The sequence below is a fragment of the Ilyonectria robusta genome (genome assembly GCF_021365365.1).
Source record: "Ilyonectria robusta strain PMI_751 chromosome Unknown BGZ61scaffold_165, whole genome shotgun sequence".
NCBI lineage: Eukaryota > Fungi > Ascomycota > Sordariomycetes > Hypocreales > Nectriaceae > Ilyonectria > Ilyonectria robusta.
This window is the reverse complement of record NW_025764599.1, coordinates 1-17,690: the sequence shown is the minus strand read 5'-3', so window position 1 is coordinate 17,690 and position 17,690 is coordinate 1. Positions and strand designations below refer to the sequence as shown.

General features: G+C 44.2%; 6 protein-coding genes across 6 annotated transcripts; 3 read left to right on the top strand and 3 right to left on the bottom strand.

Moving 5' to 3' along the window:
• Nucleotides 1–3,408: 3,408 nt before the first annotated feature.
• Nucleotides 3,409–4,041, top strand: BGZ61DRAFT_376808 (uncharacterized protein; the record flags this gene model as incomplete). The annotated part of the gene is made up of 1 exon (XM_046242546.1): nucleotides 3,409–4,041. One exon carries the CDS (start codon nucleotides 3,409–3,411, stop codon nucleotides 4,039–4,041), a length of 633 nt encoding a protein of 210 aa, XP_046092892.1.
• Nucleotides 4,042–5,195: 1,154 nt separating this feature from the next.
• Nucleotides 5,196–7,390, top strand: BGZ61DRAFT_65008 (kinase-like domain-containing protein). Its single transcript, XM_046256950.1, has 3 exons — nucleotides 5,196–5,701; nucleotides 5,759–5,971; nucleotides 6,024–7,390. The coding sequence occupies exons 1-3, from the start codon at nucleotides 5,378–5,380 to the stop codon at nucleotides 7,095–7,097; spliced, it is 1,611 nt and encodes a 536-aa protein (XP_046092891.1). The 5' UTR covers nucleotides 5,196–5,377; the 3' UTR covers nucleotides 7,098–7,390.
• Nucleotides 7,391–10,377: 2,987 nt separating this feature from the next.
• BGZ61DRAFT_488258 (uncharacterized protein) lies at nucleotides 10,378–12,726 on the bottom strand (the record flags this gene model as incomplete). Its single annotated transcript, XM_046250090.1, has 1 exon — nucleotides 10,378–12,726. One exon carries the CDS (start codon nucleotides 12,724–12,726, stop codon nucleotides 10,378–10,380), a length of 2,349 nt encoding a protein of 782 aa, XP_046092890.1.
• Nucleotides 12,727–13,192: 466 nt separating this feature from the next.
• On the top strand, nucleotides 13,193–14,060 carry BGZ61DRAFT_542607 (uncharacterized protein; the record flags this gene model as incomplete). The annotated part of the gene is made up of 2 exons (XM_046255213.1): nucleotides 13,193–13,369; nucleotides 13,440–14,060. The coding sequence occupies 2 exons, from the start codon at nucleotides 13,193–13,195 to the stop codon at nucleotides 14,058–14,060; spliced, it is 798 nt and encodes a 265-aa protein (XP_046092889.1).
• Nucleotides 14,061–15,006: 946 nt separating this feature from the next.
• BGZ61DRAFT_312458 (uncharacterized protein) lies at nucleotides 15,007–15,429 on the bottom strand (the record flags this gene model as incomplete). The annotated part of the gene is made up of 1 exon (XM_046238828.1): nucleotides 15,007–15,429. A coding segment is annotated over one exon (423 nt), but the record flags the coding sequence as incomplete, so codon positions are not given.
• A 3-nt stretch (nucleotides 15,430–15,432) lies between these two features.
• Nucleotides 15,433–15,678, bottom strand: BGZ61DRAFT_376806 (uncharacterized protein; the record flags this gene model as incomplete). Its single annotated transcript, XM_046242545.1, has 1 exon — nucleotides 15,433–15,678. A coding segment is annotated over one exon (246 nt), but the record flags the coding sequence as incomplete, so codon positions are not given.
• Nucleotides 15,679–17,690: the final 2,012 nt, after the last annotated feature.

Sequence of the window (17,690 nt, the reverse complement as noted above, 5' to 3'; positions counted from 1 at the left end):
CCTAATATCAAACCTTCTAAGAAACTAATAGCTAGAGACTTTAAAAACTTTTAGATTTATAAAATAACTAGCTTCTTAATATTACTAAGAAGTTCTATCTTTTAGACTAGCTTTAAAGGGATATTAACTTCTCTTTAACCTATCCAGGCTATACTAGCTTCTAAGTTAAAATTACAGTAGCTAGTATTTCTATCTTTCTATAGCTTATAATATTAATTAGGAAATAGCTAGAAATATAGCAGTAAAAGTATTTAATCTGCCTCTAACTATAATTAGTATTAATAATAAAGTTCTAGTTATTTCTATAAGGTCCTCTAGGAGCTAAGTTATAATTATAATAAGATTAATTAAAAAGCCTCTACTTATTTATAATATTCTAAATTATAGCTACTAACCTAGCTTCTATATCTTTCTATTAATAAGCTATATTAATATTTAATTTTTAGACTATCTTAGTAAGGGAGTTAATAGCTTAGTTAGTTTTTAGTTAACTTAGTAATAGAAAGGAATATTTTATATTCTTCTTTAAGAGCTTCTTATCTAATATAATTCTCTCTTTTAAGATTTCTTAATTAGGTTTTTAAATTTCTAATTCTATTTAAGTAAGAATATTATAAAATTAACTATATTATTATAGGTTTTTACTTGCAGCTTCTAGACTGAGATATTCTTCTATCTATATATCTAAAATAATCTTCTGGGGAAGAATATAGAAAATAGTATAGAAATTACCTTTTTAAATTTCTTTTTATTTTAAAAAGCCTTATATAGCTCTTAATAAATCTTAAGCTAGTTAAGTATCTTAAGGTTAGTTACTTTTTTATAGATAGAAAGTTTATTTTTAGGATTCTTTTAAGAGGTTAGAGCTATTATTTCTTATTCTTTCTTTTAAAGTTCTTTAGAAGCTTTATCTTAACTTCCTCCTAAATATTATATTTACAGGCCTTTTCTACCTTTAACCTAATATCTTTATAGAAAAAATAAATTAATAGTATCTTCTTTTTCTTATTAGTATAAATCCTGCCTTTAATATAGTTCTTAAATAACTATATAAAGCTAGTAATATTAGTCCCTTTAAACTTATATTTAAATATATAAATAGGAATAAGAAATTCCAATTTATTATTCCTATTAGCTTCTAAGTAGCTCTTATTATTTAAATTTATCTTAAAATAGATACTTAACTTTAAAGGGGTCCAGTCTTATAAAGATAACTCTATACTAATTAGAAGAGTAATAAGCTATAACTAAGCTAGTTTAATATATTAAATTAGAAGGTAGCTAGTTGTATTTTTAAGTATCTTATTTAATACTTTCCTCTTTTTCTTTCTTCTTTTATTTTAGTAGTAATATTAGAATTATAAGTATAGTTAGAGAAATCTTAGTCTCTTAGAGAATAATTCTTTTCTTATAATATAGCCTTAGCTAACTATACTAAAATAAATATCTAATTGTAATAGTATCCCTTCTATATAGAGAAATATATAGCTAGAAAGAATTTATAAATAAAAAATAAAAAAAGTTAAAGAAGAATTAAATATCTATCTTAAGTAGATATAAGTTATAATATTATAAAAATCTCTTAAAATTAACTAAAAGTAATAGAGGAAATTACTACTAATAATTAAGATCTTTACTTAGTATTTTTCTATACTTTCTGGTAAATCTCTTTTTATAGGTAATTATTATAATAAAATCTTTTCTAGTATTCTAATTCTTTTTTTTTTCCTCTATTTTTATTTCTAGAGTTAAAACTCCTCTTCTTATACTTTCCCTCTAAACTTTAAAATTCTATACTATAAATAAATATAAAGCTAGTATAGCTAGATTTTATTTTTTATAAGATACTAAGTTATAATTATTATAGTAATATCTTTCTATCTAACTAACCTCTATATATTTTTATTAGCTAATAGCTTACTAAATAAAATTAAAGTTTAAATTTAAATAAACCTTCTATAAATATAATTATCTAGGATATTATTCTATAAGATACTTTTCTAAGCTAATTATACTTTTTTTTTTAATCTAGCCTTTAAAGCTAAAAGTTAGTATAGTATAATTAATATAGCCTAAAGTCTGATTATTATAGATATTCCTTTTATAGAGGTATCTTAAATAAAATATCTAACTTCTTACTAATTAATTAATTTTCTAAGCTTTTTTAACTTATAAAAAACTTAAGAAGATTTTAATCCCTCTATCTTTTTTTTCTTTTTTTCTTACTTTTTTAAATCTAATAGCTTATAGTATAAAAATATATTAATTAATCCCTCTAATAAGTAAAATTAATTAATTTACTACTCTACTATAACCTCTAATTTAGCAGTAAAAAGAGATAGAAAATAATACCCAACTTATTAACTTACCCTAAAGAAAATATATAGAGAGTTATTATATAGATATCTTAGCCAGTCAGCCTAAAGCTACATTAAATTATATATATAAGATCGGATTAACTTAAAGCTTATATCTCCTGATAGAGAAGTATCTTATAAGATAGAATATCAGGTCAGTCGTAGAAAAGTTCGCTGGCAAGGTATTAATAGGGCCTGCAGCAGCCCGATATCTAAGGGATATTAAAGACAGAAGTTAGACAAGGAATATAATAACAGCAAGAATATTTAAATAAATCTCTTAAAAATAAAAGTAATTAATTAATAGACTCCCTAGCAGCCTCGAGCCCTTCTGGCCTCTCTAACTTCTAGGAAGAATCTCTGATAAAAGGAAAAACGATGATTTCCCCTAGTGACGGTACTGACCTCCCCTTTTAACTCTATCCGGGTTACCCTAGAGATATCCCCACTAGCGACCAGCTAGCCTAAGTATCCCTAACTGCCTGTTACAATATATAGTCAGGTCTGTAAAAATATATTTAATTATATATTTTTCGTTCTTATATATAAATAAGTATCTTCAGCCTGTATTATTTATTTGCCTATATAATCTCTATTTATATATATTAGCAAGGTCGTCTCTAACTAGCCTTAAGTAATTCTGTTATATCCTCTTAATACTTTACTTTACTATCTATCTACTGCTTAACTTTAGTAGTTAATTTACTTAATTATAGCATCTTATATCTTATTTATTCTTATATTATCTATCTTTCTAAAATACAAAAGAAGTAAGAGTCTATAAGCTACCGTTAACTTGTAATTAGCTAGGAGTAGGAGTTATATCAATTATCTACAACTTGCTTTTATAACTCTTATTTAAGGGGCGACTGTAATCCTGGTTAGAGGAAATCAGCCTCACCAGGTTATCGAGGCTAAGTACGACTATTTTAAGAAAAAAAAACTAACAGCCCAGAATACTCATTTCTTCGAATAGTTATAGTTATGATTCTTCTTCCTGAACTTAAAGCAACCAGACAAAATCACATTTAAAACTGGAAATTTTCAAGAAATGCCAAATCCAGAGTATTTAAATAAGCTCAGTCTTTTCCACGACCCCGAAGAACACGTTCTGATCTGTTTTCAGGATAAATGCGGATATGCACTCTCTATCGGGGCTTCGCATGTAACGACGCACTTTCGAGACAAACATAACGTCCCTCCCGAAACAAGAAAAGGGTTAAGTCGATTTCTCAAGTTACTTCCACCGCCTGGTCTTCGAGACCCCGAACAGGCAGCTCCCCATGCAGACGGATCTTCCAAGCACAGTCTACTGCACGTCTACAAGGGATTTGCCTATTCCCACTGTCAGTTTCGAACAATTAGCCTTCAATCGATGAGGCCGCACTTCTACTGTCTCTCAAACGACCGCTGCCCTAACTTAGGCGTTCTTCATCGCCGCTGCGACATCGATAAACAATTTGAGTATGTTTTTCTGCAGACGTGGACAACTGGACCTAGTCGGAGATATTGGATCATCAAGCGTAATGGGACCATAGTCCGACCGGTTAAGAGCCGAGAAATCCAAGACCACCTGCAATCCGTACGTAAGCAGGAGCAGAGACTCGGCCAAGATAAAAAGCTACCAGCCTTACAGACTGGGGTACATCTCACGGAATTAATATTTGCCGAGCAGCGGCCTTAGATAGAAAGAACCGGCTGGGATTAAACATATAGCAACAAGGGCCGTCGCCAAGTTCTCGCAGCTCTTACAGTAACACACAGTATCTATTATAAGCAATTATATCTCTTAGAATAACGCAAAGTATATAAGCTCAACAAAGATCTCGTAAGTCCAGGCGAAGATAAGAAGAAGATTACTATACTGGCGAATCTTATCGACGCGATATTAGACAGGTATGAAGAGACGATACGGAAGACAGGCCGAAGCATTCTCTGCTAGCTCAGAAGCACCCGGAACCTGTCGACATATCCTAAGCCATTTACGCTAGTACGCTATCTCTTATCGATAAAGAAATATCGATTACTACTCAAGAGATATCTTGCCATAGTTTTTCAAGTTTATCAGATATCTCCGGACGTTCGGGCGCGGACTACAGGCATGACATTAAATAGGAAGCAAGTGCGTTTCTTAGATGCAATATGGGGCCACAAATCGTGGGATGATATTGGTTCGAAGGTTCTCAGCATGCATCCACATTATCCTAGACACGTCAAGGCCAGCGACAGTTTTATAGGACACGGTGGGAATGGTTCTGAAGAAGACGCAGAAGAGGATTACGACGAAGAAGAGGATGAGGTTAACGACGAAGAGGATAGCAATAATAAGAAAGAAAAAAATAGGGAAGAGTTCATCGTGGGGATGGACAATGCAAGTGAAACGGGCGACGATAAGGCCCCTCCTGACGGAGCCCAGGATGACTCCACCGAAGGGACGATCGAGGAGCTACTTGAGTTACTTTTCGGCCTGCGCCTAGCTACGATGCCTTCAGACTCATTGCAAGAAAGAGGATGCCCCTGTCAAGGGTCAGCAGGTATTGAGTGCTGCGTAATTTGCGCTAGGAGTGACATGGCGCTGGTGGCGGTTGAAGTAGGTAGTGATATAAAAGAGGCGTTCGGTGGATCTCTATAGCAAATCTCATATAAGGCCCAAGGGTATTATTCTGTTACATCGCCATTTTAATAATTTTTATAATATAACTTTAGATCTATTAGTTATCGGACTTTTGCGGCTGTATCAAACTTTTGTGCCCAACTGAGGGGCGCGGAGCCTGCCCCGAAAGTTAGCTGGTGGGGCCTTCGCCAACGGGTAACCCTTTGTGAGATCAGCCACCTACAACTGGACTTGCACAATTCCCAGCCTGAATTCCTCCATGATTGGTGGCTTCGGCCTCCTCCCTCCACTAGCGTCCCCAATCGAGCCCGCGGGGTCATGTGCCAGAAATCTCGCGCTTCGTTGCCAGCCTCTATTTTCTTCCACCTCTCGCATCACCGGCCAGTTTCGCCGCTTCTAGCGCAGAATGGACGACGCCGTCTCTGATCTGGTCCTCGACTGGAGGCTCGACAGCACCATCGTCAGCGATAGCTGCACCCAGGAGACCAAGTATGTCTCGAACCCAATGACCGGGCTGTGGCGGACACGCGTCCAAGAGACCTGGAAGCGCACCGAGCTATTAGGCAACGGCTCTTTTGGATATGTCTGGCTTGAGCAGTGCATAGCAGGCCCCCGCGCAGGCAAGGCCCGAGCCGTCAAGGAGATTCGGACAAGGTGTGGCTCAACTGCGTACGACCCTTTGTTTTTGTCTCGGGAACTCTTGGCTATCATGAAGTTTTCCCACCAGCGGGTACGTTGCTCTCATTTGCGCGTTACTGCCTGATGGCTTACGAGACAAAACCTCCAGTATCGAGATTGTTTTGTTCGCTCCTTCGGGTGGTATGACACCCCGGACGCTATCTATATCACTATGGAGTACCTCCCCTTGGGCGATTTGCAGTCCTACATCAGTAGGCGCCGCCTTAAAGAGGCGGAGGCCAAAAGAATCACACTCCAGATTCTACAGGGGATTGCTTTTATGCACCAAAGTGGCTTTGCCCATCGCGATATAAAGCCCAGTGTAGGTTGTCCCACCCATGTCCATGGTCACATCGCCATCTGATAAGAGCTAGAACATCCTCATACAACATACTGGGCCCAACTGGTGGGTCAAGATTGCCGACTTTGGTACGAGCAAGCAGATCGAGGCAACAGCTCTACGCACACAGACAGGCACACAAGCATATCTCGCACCCGAGGTTCTAGGAATATTCCCACCCGGTGATCGCAAAATATCATCGGCGCCGACTTATTCCCTCGCTGTCGACATCTGGGCCATCGGTATCGTGGCGTACCGCATTGCTGTCGGACGACTACCATTCCCTGAGCCAGCCAACCTAACCGGATACGTTTTCTACGGCGACCCTTTTCCAGTGGATGCTTTACTGAGCCCTGAGTGCACAAGCTTCATCAACTCTGTGTTGAGTACTTCTCCACGACTGCGGCCCACCGCGGCGCAAGCTCTGGAAAGCGGTTGGATAAATGCATCGTCGCCCGGCCCAGCCTCGCGGTCTCCGCCCCCAAGGAACACCATTGCATTGCCCTTAATATCTCGAGACCACGGAGGGCCTGCATCGTCTGATCCTGAGCTCGTTACACAGATTCGGGCATCCCCCTTACCCCCACAGGACTCCAGCGGGTTTTCAGCTCCCGATATCGTACCTGTCAAGAAATTTGAAGAGATGAATGTTAGCGACGAAGAAGCTTCTGGACGATGGACAACCATGTACAACGATCCAGCCACTCCCAACACTCACGAACATGGAACAGCAGCCGAGACTTCAATCGATAGTAAAAACGACGGCATCAGTGACATGATCAGTGACTCTTCTAACAAGGATGGAGATCTCGTGGCAGGTAGATTTGACTTCGTTGCGAAAGACACCAACAGTGACGGTATTCCAGTTGCTAATGACACTTTCGATGACGATGTCGACATCAACACCGACAGCCAGGGCGAGAAGGTTGATAAAACCTGGGGCAACTCTGTATGGCATTATGATGAAAACAATCGCCATGATCGTGCTACAAGCAGCGACAAAAACGACCAGTGGTGGGTCGATGCCGCGAGCGAGGATGCGACAATAGCGACCGATCCTCCTGGTACGCCCTCCGTCATGGTAGCACCTTCATCTATCCAGAGCTGAGTCTAGTTGCGATAGCTGCGCTGACCTTCAACCTCTCTACCGAAGAGAAGCGAGTATATGGCCAACTCTTCCGGCAAGCCGATTCGGAGGCCGTCGGCGTCATCGTCGGCGAGACCGCTGTTAGGTTCTTCCAGAATACCCGCCTACGCCCTTACATACTTGGCGAGGTATGTTTGCAATTTTTATCTCGCTTTTCCTTATCGTCCAGCTAAATATTCTATCTCGTGATAGATCTGGCAGATTGCGGATAAGGAAAATAGAGGTTTCCTGACCCCAGCTGCGTTTGCCATTGCGCTACGACTTATTGGTCATGCGCAGGCTGGCCGCAAACCCACTCCCAAATTAGCCCTTCAACAAGCTCCTCTCCCCCGATTTGATGGCTCCGAAACAGAGATATACCCCTGAGTTGCCCATTTCTTTGGCTGGAACAAGCCCGTCACCGCATTTTGCTTCTCCCCTGACGCAGAATGGTTTGCATGCATCCTTGATATCAGACGAAGGATGGATTGGGTAAGACAGCTTGGATGACGATGGAATTGCTTGATTTTTCTATCTATTGAAGGGCTAGGATCGGTCTTATAGACGATGATGAAGTCTGCCTCCGGCAGCCTCCGGCGGCCCCCGGCAGCCTCCGTGGGCCCCCGGGGCCCCCCCGTCCCCGAGGTCAGACCTAGATCAGACCAGGTTCCTAGTATCAGCCCAGATATCGTAAGATCGTCACTTTGGCAACAGACTAGGTTTTAACAGTCCCTATCAGGCTGTCTGACACTTGATGGCACGTCGGTCTCACTCGATAGTTCGGTTGTTCTCATGCACTCTGATAGCAACAATATCAACGATGCAAAGAATAAGAGAATATGGCAGCATGCCGACCTGATTGCCATCACAGACCACGGACGGCTCATGCACGGATGGAAAAGGGGTAATTAGATGAGTTATGGAAAAGACTCGACGCGTGCACAGACGGAAAAGTGGTAATTAAATGAGTTGTGGAAAAGATGCGGAGCGTGCACGGGCCAGAAAAGTTTTAATGTAACGAGTTACGATACATACTGCCTACAGTAGGGTAACTTCTCTCTTTCCCTTTGTTTTGCCCTGGAATGTTTTGTTAGTGCTCATACCGCGATTACCCCTATCTCCTTAACACAACCACGCCTCCCCCAGCACCAACCCGCTCAAACGCGATAGCCTCTGGGTTAGACGCAAATAACGGTGGCCCCGCATCGAACAAACGCTGCATAGATCAGTGTGGTCTACAGGATCAATGATGGGTTTAGGGTGTCGGATTTCGCTTGTGTTCGGGCAGACTCAGCTAATGAGATCACGTCTGGGACGAACAGTACCCTTGTCGATTTCCAGAAACTAGTATGCATCAGTTTTAAATGGAACGCAATCCCTGTTAACAGCACGGTACCCCTGTTCATCCGATAAGATAAGATAAGATAAGGCATACTCCAGATACTGCAATAAGTATTAATCCGGACACGTCTAACCCTAGCCTTAGAATAACGCCTCTTTATTTCCTTTATATTTTGCAATATTTCTTGTCTAATAAATATCCCAGATTGACGCTCGTAATATCTTATGTTTATAGATCGTGTTATTTAGCTTCTATAGGTATTAAAAATAAACGCAAGTATATCAGTGAATAATTAGATATATTAAATAGACCAGGGGAAATTAAAATATAAGTAGCTGCAGAATAGAAGAGCTTAGTTATTAAGAAGTAATAAAGTAAAAAGGTTTATACTCTAGAAGACTATTAAGATATATACTTAAATAAAGTATATATAAAGAAATATTTTTTTATATTTTTAAATTATAAGTCGTCGGGTGTATAACAGTCAGGTCTAACCTAAGGATATAGGGTAGGTCCGAGGCGTGTAGTATATAATCGAGTAGATCAGGACGTCATAGTAAGCAATATAGGTCACGGTCTGGTAATGGTAGAATAGTAGATTCAATATAACTAAGTGTATTAATAGCTAGTAAGGCTATCTATTTATGAAAGTGCTAAATGAATGTATATATATACTATAGTAGATCACGGGGATCGCGGTAGTGATCTTAGTAAGCTATCGCCCTGGATTGTGAGGATCACAGTAGTAATCTAAGTGATTCTTTACTTAATTAGTCCTTATATCAGGGATTGCTAGATTACGGGAGTAATCTAAGTAATCTTTTGTTGATTGGGGAAGAGTGAAAGTGGGGCGTTATAGTTCTGCTACTTAAGACTGCCTAGTCTTAACCTGGGCTGTAATATTATTTTAAAGATAGATCTCTATATTCTATATACTACTTAAAGCTATTAAATAAGAATTTAGCCTGTAACTATTAATATAAATATTATAAACTTATTACTACTTTATATTATTATTACTGAGTGAGGGAGAGAGCAGAGGACACTAAGAACACACAACCCACCCGGAGGCAGAGCTGTGATAACCGCGATAGTGTTGTGTCGGAAAGGTCGGATGGGGTCAGGTTTGGGGTCCGGGTAAATCGGACAGCCGGGCAAAATAGATAGCTTTTTCAGCTGATACCGTTTGATCAAATGGACATTCGATAGGTCACCAAAGAATAGGTCAAAAGACTGTCAATTGAAAAAAAAAATGATGAGATGCTAGAAGGATGATACTTGTGTCTGGCTCCAGAAGGTCCTGTCCGAGACCTTCCCAATTTATGGCCCCAGTAGGTCTGGCTACCGGTCCTACCCGATGCGGCACTTCCTGTTGAAGGAACCCACCAATCCTAGCCCTAGCGGCTGCAAGCATCCGATCAGATGACCTTTATCCCCAAAGACCGGAAAGCCCCGACTCAACACCTCCCTACGCGGTACCCGCTTGCCCTCAAGCGCATTAGGGACCGCGTAAACCACTTGAGACCCCATGGAGGGGCGAGGCAATCACCCCACTAGGGACGATTAGAAAGGCACACTCAAAAGAGAGAGAGAGAAGGGATTTTCCTGTCAGCTAGCAAAGAAAGAAAGAAACAAACCCCAGCCTGAAAACAAAGAAGGAAAAGAGAGAAGCAATACCAATCTGGTCCTCGTAGCTAATCAGAAGTAAAAGACCAAGTCAAACCCCAACTGCTTAACCTTAAACAATCCTCAGTCCAAATAACAGGTCAGCCTCCCTGGAGCAGGGCAACTGGAAAACATCTGTGACCAGGATCCTTCATGGAAACCTATCAAACCATCTGATCAATCGCTTCCCTTTGTACATTGCTCGAAAGCTCAATGAAAATCTTCAAGACCATATTGCTCGTCACCGTCATCACCTTATTCTCGGCGCTTGTTGCGTGCCTCAGCTCGTTGAGCTCTCGTCAATCCTTGCTCAATCTGATCCCTCCTCAGGCTCCAACTAACTTCGCGGATCATGTCCGCCCATTGGGACTCGGCTACCATACCTTGGGGCACGTATGAAGCCCAAGTGCCAGTGGTCGGGAGGTACTGCGTCGCTCGATCCTGGATGGGTCTCAGACCAAGTCGATCTCGAGCTTCTCGAGTCATTCTTTGAGCGCCTGCAGACAAAGGCACTTGATCAAACGATTCACGGGAAGAGGACACTCTGTCACCTTCGATAGGGAGAAGCCTGGCTCCCGGAATCAACGGCATTCCAGCGATTCCCATCAATGGCAAACTGTCAATGTCCATCATGTCGTACGGGGTAGGCAGACAGGAACCTAGGCTTGACAATGGCGAAGATGTCTCAGCTCGGAGGTCTGGGTTGAGTCGGGCTGACCGGCGAAGACCAGCTCGTGGCGTAGTCTCTTGAGGGGTTTCGGTTACCAACCAGTCCTCGAAGCCGGGGCGATGAGTATCCTGTTCGCGTGCTTCCGGGGACAGTGTGACTCCCACTTGCTCACTGAGTCGCACAAGGTCGGAAATAGATATATCCTTCATCAGTTGGACCAGGCTGTCTCGTTGCGCAAGACTTTGCAAGTGCCTTGGAATAGCAGGCAGGTTTTCTAATTTCTTCTTCATCAAGGCCACCTTCTCAGCATCTGACTTGTTCCCAGTGCGCGACCTTGCCTTCGGAGTCTGGTCTTTAACGGAAAGAGGGCTGGTTGAAACACTGGCAGAGGCCCTTGGTGTCTTCTGGGAAGGCGTCGCTTTATCGGTCACAGTGCAGTCAAGGGATTCGTATCGTGTAATCAAATCGTCGGGAAGGGTCACAAACAGTGCTGGCTGTTGAGGGACGTCTCCGTTGTCGCGTCGGTAGTAGATGTGTGCCCTAGAGATAGGCATCACAACACGATGCTCGAAGTAGCCGTGGGAGTATGGCCGATTCCTCCAGCAGATGAACTGCAAGCCGCCAAGGTCCGTGTAGAGGTGAGACGGGCTGAATAACGGTCCAGCTGCCCCTTGTCGAATGATCCGGCGATCATTAGTACCCATGTTGACTTCCGCGCCACCTTCCATGAAGGTCAAATCTCGAATCCCGAGCTCATCCAGGATGGCAATGCTGATGTAGTCCTTGATATGCGATAGATCAAACGGTTGCGAAGTTTCCCACGGGGTCAGGGTCCAGTCTCGGTGTCGTAGGGCGAAGGGCTTGGGTGACTTGGTGCAGGTCTGGTCGAACTTGACAGCAGTGGGTTGTCTCATGCCACGGAGATCCTCTCCACTCAAACCAACCATACTCCTTAGATTGTGGAGCATGACGTACATCGAGAGATAGCCGCATTCCCATTCCTCAGGCTGTGCGGTCACAGGCAACCCGAACGTGCTGACGGTATACGGAAGCCCAGCACTTGAAAGGGCCTCGCGGAAGGCCAATCCGGCAGCATGAAAACGCTTCTGGCGATTGGGTTGGAGAGTGTCGTACTGGCAAAGCTGGTTTTCGGCCCGGTCAAAGATAAAGGAAGTCCAGTGACCTTCAAAGTGGAAGAGCCCGACAAAAAGCCGTTTGTTGAACATAGCCTTTTTCCACTCCACAGCCGAGGGAAAGCCAAAGGTGAGATTTTCGCAGGGAACGCGCTCAGCTGAAGTGTGAAGGAAGGGGGTAGAACCTTTGAACTGATGCTTCTTGTTTCTGTAGGGGTTGCCTAGGATCATGAGGGGCTCCAGGGCCACAGCAACAACATCGCGCATACCGTAGGTATCCAACTGGAGGAAAGGCGGAAGGTGGTAGTTCGAAGCCCAACCTTTGGATCGCATGGTGCGGTGAAGGTCCCACAGGTCATCGCAATGCTGCTTCCAGGATCGCATGCCTATGTGGTTGTTGGGGCTGGTTCGGAATGCCTTGCGAGGCTGGACATTGGCAAGAGATACATGCAACGGAGTGGAATCAGGATTCGCCGCATACTCAGCAGCGCTTGTAGCCGTTCGATCAGACAGTCCCAGTCGAATAGGGTTGTTGGGATCCCAGTGTTCCCAATTTCCGCGGCAGTGTAGTTGGGCAGGTTGGAAGACCAGTAAGTCTTGGAGAGGCTTCAGCGCGTGTGATTCCGATGGGTGAATGAAGGAGCCAAATCCAGCATCACCTGGTATCACTCCTTCGAGGTAGTCCATATCTTCTCGAAAGACAAGAAAACGCGAGGCATCGTTGGGAAGGCCTCCGGTCAAATCGGCGGTGTAAGGTGATGGGCCGGGAACCTTCTTCTTCTTCTCTGGGGAGCGAGACATGGTGACAAAACTGCGGCACAAAGGCAAGAAGGGTGTCAGCGTATGTTGGGAACGGTTTGATTAAACGGTACCGAGAGAATTGGCTGAAGCCACGGTCTTGGCAGAGGTGAAAGCGGATGTCCGTGATCAGGGACTGCAGAATGAGATGTTGTCGGATTAGGGGACCAAAGGCCTTTTGAAGTAGAGAAAAGAAGAGTTACAGCAGCTTAATGACTGTTCTGCGTGACTGTGTGTGGTGTTTGTGTGTTGCAAAGGAAGCTTGTTCGGCTGTGTGCGAGTTTGCTCTTTGCTCTGGCAGTGATTCAAACCCTTAGGCCGGAACCCTCAGGCAAACATGATGACTGTGCCTTTCATTTACCCGCTGGAATCTTCCAGTAGGTCAATCAATCTTCCCCTCTTCATCATCACTTTTCCCTGGCCCGCTGCTATTTCTCCTCTTCTTCTTACCTCCCTGGTATTCACCACCATGGAAGATCTACTTCGTCTCGCCAAGATCCCTCGTAAGGATCTCCCTGATCTTCGGACCGTCACCCAGATTGGCCTTCGCGAGAGTGACATCCCAAAGGGACAGGCCCTGGACTGGGCTCGCCGTGGAGCGGTCTTTAACTTCGAGGCCGAGAAGAAGGGTCGCCTTTTTGAACTTGTACCGTCCCTTCCCTTTGTCCTTTGTGACCTGTGACTACCCAGACCGTTTGATCTAACGATCTTTGCAGATGAAATCCTCTTTCGACGTCTGGATCTGTTCGCGACTCGCTCTTGACCGACTCGGCTGCCCGATGTACGTGGAACTCGCGTTCCAGGAAACTCCCTCCAGAAGCTTGAAGGTGACCGCTCTCGCCTTTTTCAACGGCGTTGGGCTGGACGACAGCGTCTTCCAGGACGGAATCAGACGACTCGAAGCAAATGGCATCCGTCCTGTGTACATTGCGGCGGAGTTCGCGCACCCCTTGGGGTACTTCTTCCATCAACTTCCTCGCCGTCCCGGGCACTTGAAGGCCCTTTTGATTGCCTTCATGGGCTGTACCAACCCTATCTATTGTCGCGGTTGTATCAGATCTTGGAAGGGCACGGTTACCTCAAATAAAGAGCACATTCTGACTCCATTTGCGAATTATTGCTCTGACCGCGGCTTTATAAGTGGCAAATATTCCAACTGCATCTGGAATAACTACTCAGGGTATAAGTGGGAGTTGCTGCCGCAGTACCAGTCCACTGGCTCGCAAAAGAACCCCATTAAGTACACTCTTCTTGGTACTAGGACTGAATTTATAGATCCCGTGCCTATTCAGAATCCAGACCTCCTTAACCATCAGACTTGCCCTCGGATCACTTGAAGCTGGCCGTTAGTTGGAGGTGATCGCCGAAGGGAACGTCGGGATGTTAAAGTTGCATTGGATATTTCTCGTCAGGACGAAGTCAAGGGGTATCAGGGGGGTTTAGTGGGCCTGGAGTCTTTGTAGGAGCTGTCGTACTCCAAGTTGGTAGTCCTTTCTTAATGATAGTGCTGCGATTATTTGATCAAATCCTCATTCAACGTATGCTGTGCTTATATTTCGTGGCGCGGTAGTGACTGGTCTGATTTTGTAGCTGTCAATTCAGAGCGCTCGTGGGGATACTTCCAAAGTGGCTTTTTCTTCTGGTTTTCAGTATATTACAAAGCAACTCTTACGTCCCAAACTCCAAATATCATAGCTTTTCCATTAAAGCGCCAGCAAGCCTTAGAAAGTGGGATTTTAGAGCCAGTTTATGCATATTTTACACAACTTCTAGCTACCTCAGTCCCACCCTAAGACCAATAAGGCTCCTTAAGATGAGCTTTCTCCATGGTTTTCGGCATATTTTTATACATTTTCTGTTCATTTTTATGGGGTTATTGCAAAAATTTTAGGCGGTTTTTAAGCAGGTGGTAGGTTTTGTAGGTCAACTATAGCCCCTTCCTCCCTTACTAGCACACCAAAACCCCAAGTGGTATACTAGTACAATTGCTATATTCTAGTCTTCAGAGCCCCTGTACTGGGCTCTAGAATCCTTCGGAATATATAGTAGCTAGACTTCGAGGCGCTGGGTTTGGTTTTAAGCTGGCGCCTCCCTGGTGGTCTCTGTGGGTGTATCCTCATTTTCCGAGTCTGAACTCGGATGCCATAAATCATTTGAGTCCCCGTCATCAGAATCCGTTTGATTAGACGGTTCCCTATCTTCTTCTTCCTCCTTGGCGAGATCCGTGGAGCAAAACCACCACCCTTGGCTGTCTTCCACGAACTTCTTCAGGTAGTCTCCATGCATGGGTCTGTCAAAGACAATCCCGTCAAGAGTCTCGAGCCTGTAGGCACGAGAGACTGGCGACTGCTTCGAAATGCAATAGGGACCTAACCATCTCGGCCTCATCTTGGCCTTGGTTGTCAAATCACGCATTCTAGTGTAGTCAAACTTCAAGACTAAATCTCCTGGCTTGAGTTGCTTCCTTCGAAGACGGAAGAGATTCTGCTCATTTCTCTTGGTAGCAAGCTGATTGCGGAACGCAGCTACTTTAGTTATGGCTGTCTCGACATCCTCTTTTCGTCTTTGAAGGACCCTGATCCTGGCATCAAGAAGACCTTCTGTGGTGGAGATCTTCTTCCAATCGATAATGCGCCATGTGGGAATATCCACTTCCAACGGAAGGATAGGTTCCCATCCATAGAGCAAGTAGAAGGGAGAGTAACCGTGTGACGCCCTAACAGCTGATCGATCGGCTAGCAACGCTCTCTCCAAATTGGGCAGCCATCTGCTCTTGGATCCTAGCTCTGTCTTTTTCAGGGCTCCTGTGATGGAGGAGTGACCGTTCTCAATGATGCCGTTTGCCTTCGAATTGTAGGGTGAAATGAAGATCGTGTAAGTCCCGACTTCCTTGAGGAGGTCTGCTAGTCCATCAAGATTTTCCTTGCCGTTGTCAAAGACAGCGATGACGAGCATCCCAAAGCGATAGGATATGGACTGCACAAAGATCCTCATCGGGGGTGCTGTGAGGGATGCCGAGGGTTTAGCCTCTACCCATCCTGTGAGGTCGCACCTCCCTTCAAAGAGATACTTCATCCTTCGATCAAGCGGTAGATGCTGGGCATCAATGTGTACCTTTATTATAGGGTACCTGGGGGTGGTCGGAATGGCAGTCTCCAATGGTCTCCAAGGGGTGTGTTTCTGGCAGACCGGGCAGCACGCCACTGCGTTTTTGACTTGGCTCCACATACCTAGCCAGTAATACCTCTTGCTGACGAGGTTGTAGGTAACCTCCCTGCCCTTGTAACCGCCTTACTGGTGGACGCCGGCAATAATAGCTTTCTTGGTTGCATTGTCGTCCACTACTAACGATGGATCTTGACTGTAATCTGTATTTCTCTTCCAAAGCTTTCGGTCCTTGACAAAGAACGTCAGGCTCTTCCTTCGAAGGTTCCTGAATTGCCGACTTAGTAGACCCTCAGGCCTCTGAAGCTTGGTTAGATAGTAAGCCATCAATTGGTATTCTCTCGAATATTGCTCATCCAGAATGGGTTCAATTGGCATCTCGAGCCCTCTCACTTTGACAGGGTTTAAGTGGAGGTCCACAAACTCCTCCAGGTCTCCTTCAACTTGTACATCCATTTAATCAGATAGCCCGCTAGGCTTATGTAAAAGCCCGTTAGCGATACTATTCTTCTTTCCGGGTATATGTTTGACCGTGAAGTCGAAGAGCATGAGGTAGCTCAACCAACGATTGATCAACGCACCGGGAACGTCATCAGCTCTTCTATTGATCTGGTGAACAAGGACTTGAGCATCAGTTTTAAGGGTGAATTGAGTACTGTAGATCATGCCGCGAACCCTTCGGAAGGAACACAAAACAGCTCGACACTCTCTCTTCGTGGGGTCATAATTGGATTCAGCTTTGGTCCAGATACCGGATTCGAAGCGGATAGGGTGCCTTCTCCCGTCAATGACTTGCATTAAGACACATCCCCATCCCGTCCCGCTTGCATCGACCATCAGGATGATTTCCCCCGCGTCCTCTGAACAGTCCAGCGTCACAAGGATCGGCTTCGAGGTGACCCGAGCCTTCAACTCAGACATAGCAGCGATTTGGCTGGGACCCCATTCCCATTCGGCTCCCTTTTTTAAGAGTTTGATCAAAGGCTTGGCGATCTATGCAAAGTGCAAGACCCATCTTCGATAGTACCCAACTAGACCGAGAAAAGCCCTGACGTCGGGTATATCGTTGCAAGAGTCCCACTCATTGATCTTGATAATCAGCTCGTCTATAGGTTGTCGACCATATGTGCCACACAGATAGCCCACAATCTTAGCCGTCTGCTGGCAAAATTGAGATTTAGCTGCAGAAATGGTGCAGCCAGCCAACTCAACATTAACAAGCACCTTGTTAATGTTCATCAGATGTTCAAGAACGAATCTCCTAACGCCTGGAAGGGCTTCCTCATTATCGTATGTAGTCAAAGGCCCTTTGACGGCGATATCATCCAAGAATGGGCGGCAGATGTCAGGTATAAGGTCGAATAAAATTCGCGTAATAACCCTGATAAACTGTGCCACAGAATTTGTAGCCCCCTGAGGAAGAGTATACATCCTTAGTAATCCAATGGGAGTATTAAATGTCGTCAGGTCTCTACTCATCTTATCCAGCGGGACTTGGTCGTACCCGGAAAAGAAGTCGAGTACCGAAATCATCTTGCACATCCCGAAATCAGCAGAGAATTCGTCGGCACCTATAGGGATAAGGCTATCACGAATTGTGACAAAGTTGATCCTTGTGGCGGAATTGATCAAACGAAGCCCACCATCCTTTTTCGTGATAAGAAACCATGGGTTGCGGTAGGAGGCGTGAGATTCCTCCAAGATCCCTCTCTTCATGCGTTCCCTCAGGAGTCCAATGACTTTCTTCTCAAGCCCTTTGGGAATAGGGATGCTCCCTGCTTGCCAAGCCTTATGTTCGGTGA

What these genes read in the sequence shown, in the direction of transcription:
- BGZ61DRAFT_65008 (XM_046256950.1), top strand. Translation starts at nt 5,378, where the DNA reads ATGGACGACGCCGTCTCTGATCTGGTCCTCGACTGGAGGCTCGACAGC. An exon ending in TGAAGTTTTCCCACCAGCGG is followed by an intron (nt 5,702 to 5,758) that starts GTACGTTGCTCT and finishes CAAAACCTCCAG; the next exon opens with TATCGAGATTGTTTTGTTCG. An exon ending in ATCGCGATATAAAGCCCAGT is followed by an intron (nt 5,972 to 6,023) that starts GTAGGTTGTCCC and finishes GATAAGAGCTAG; the next exon opens with AACATCCTCATACAACATAC.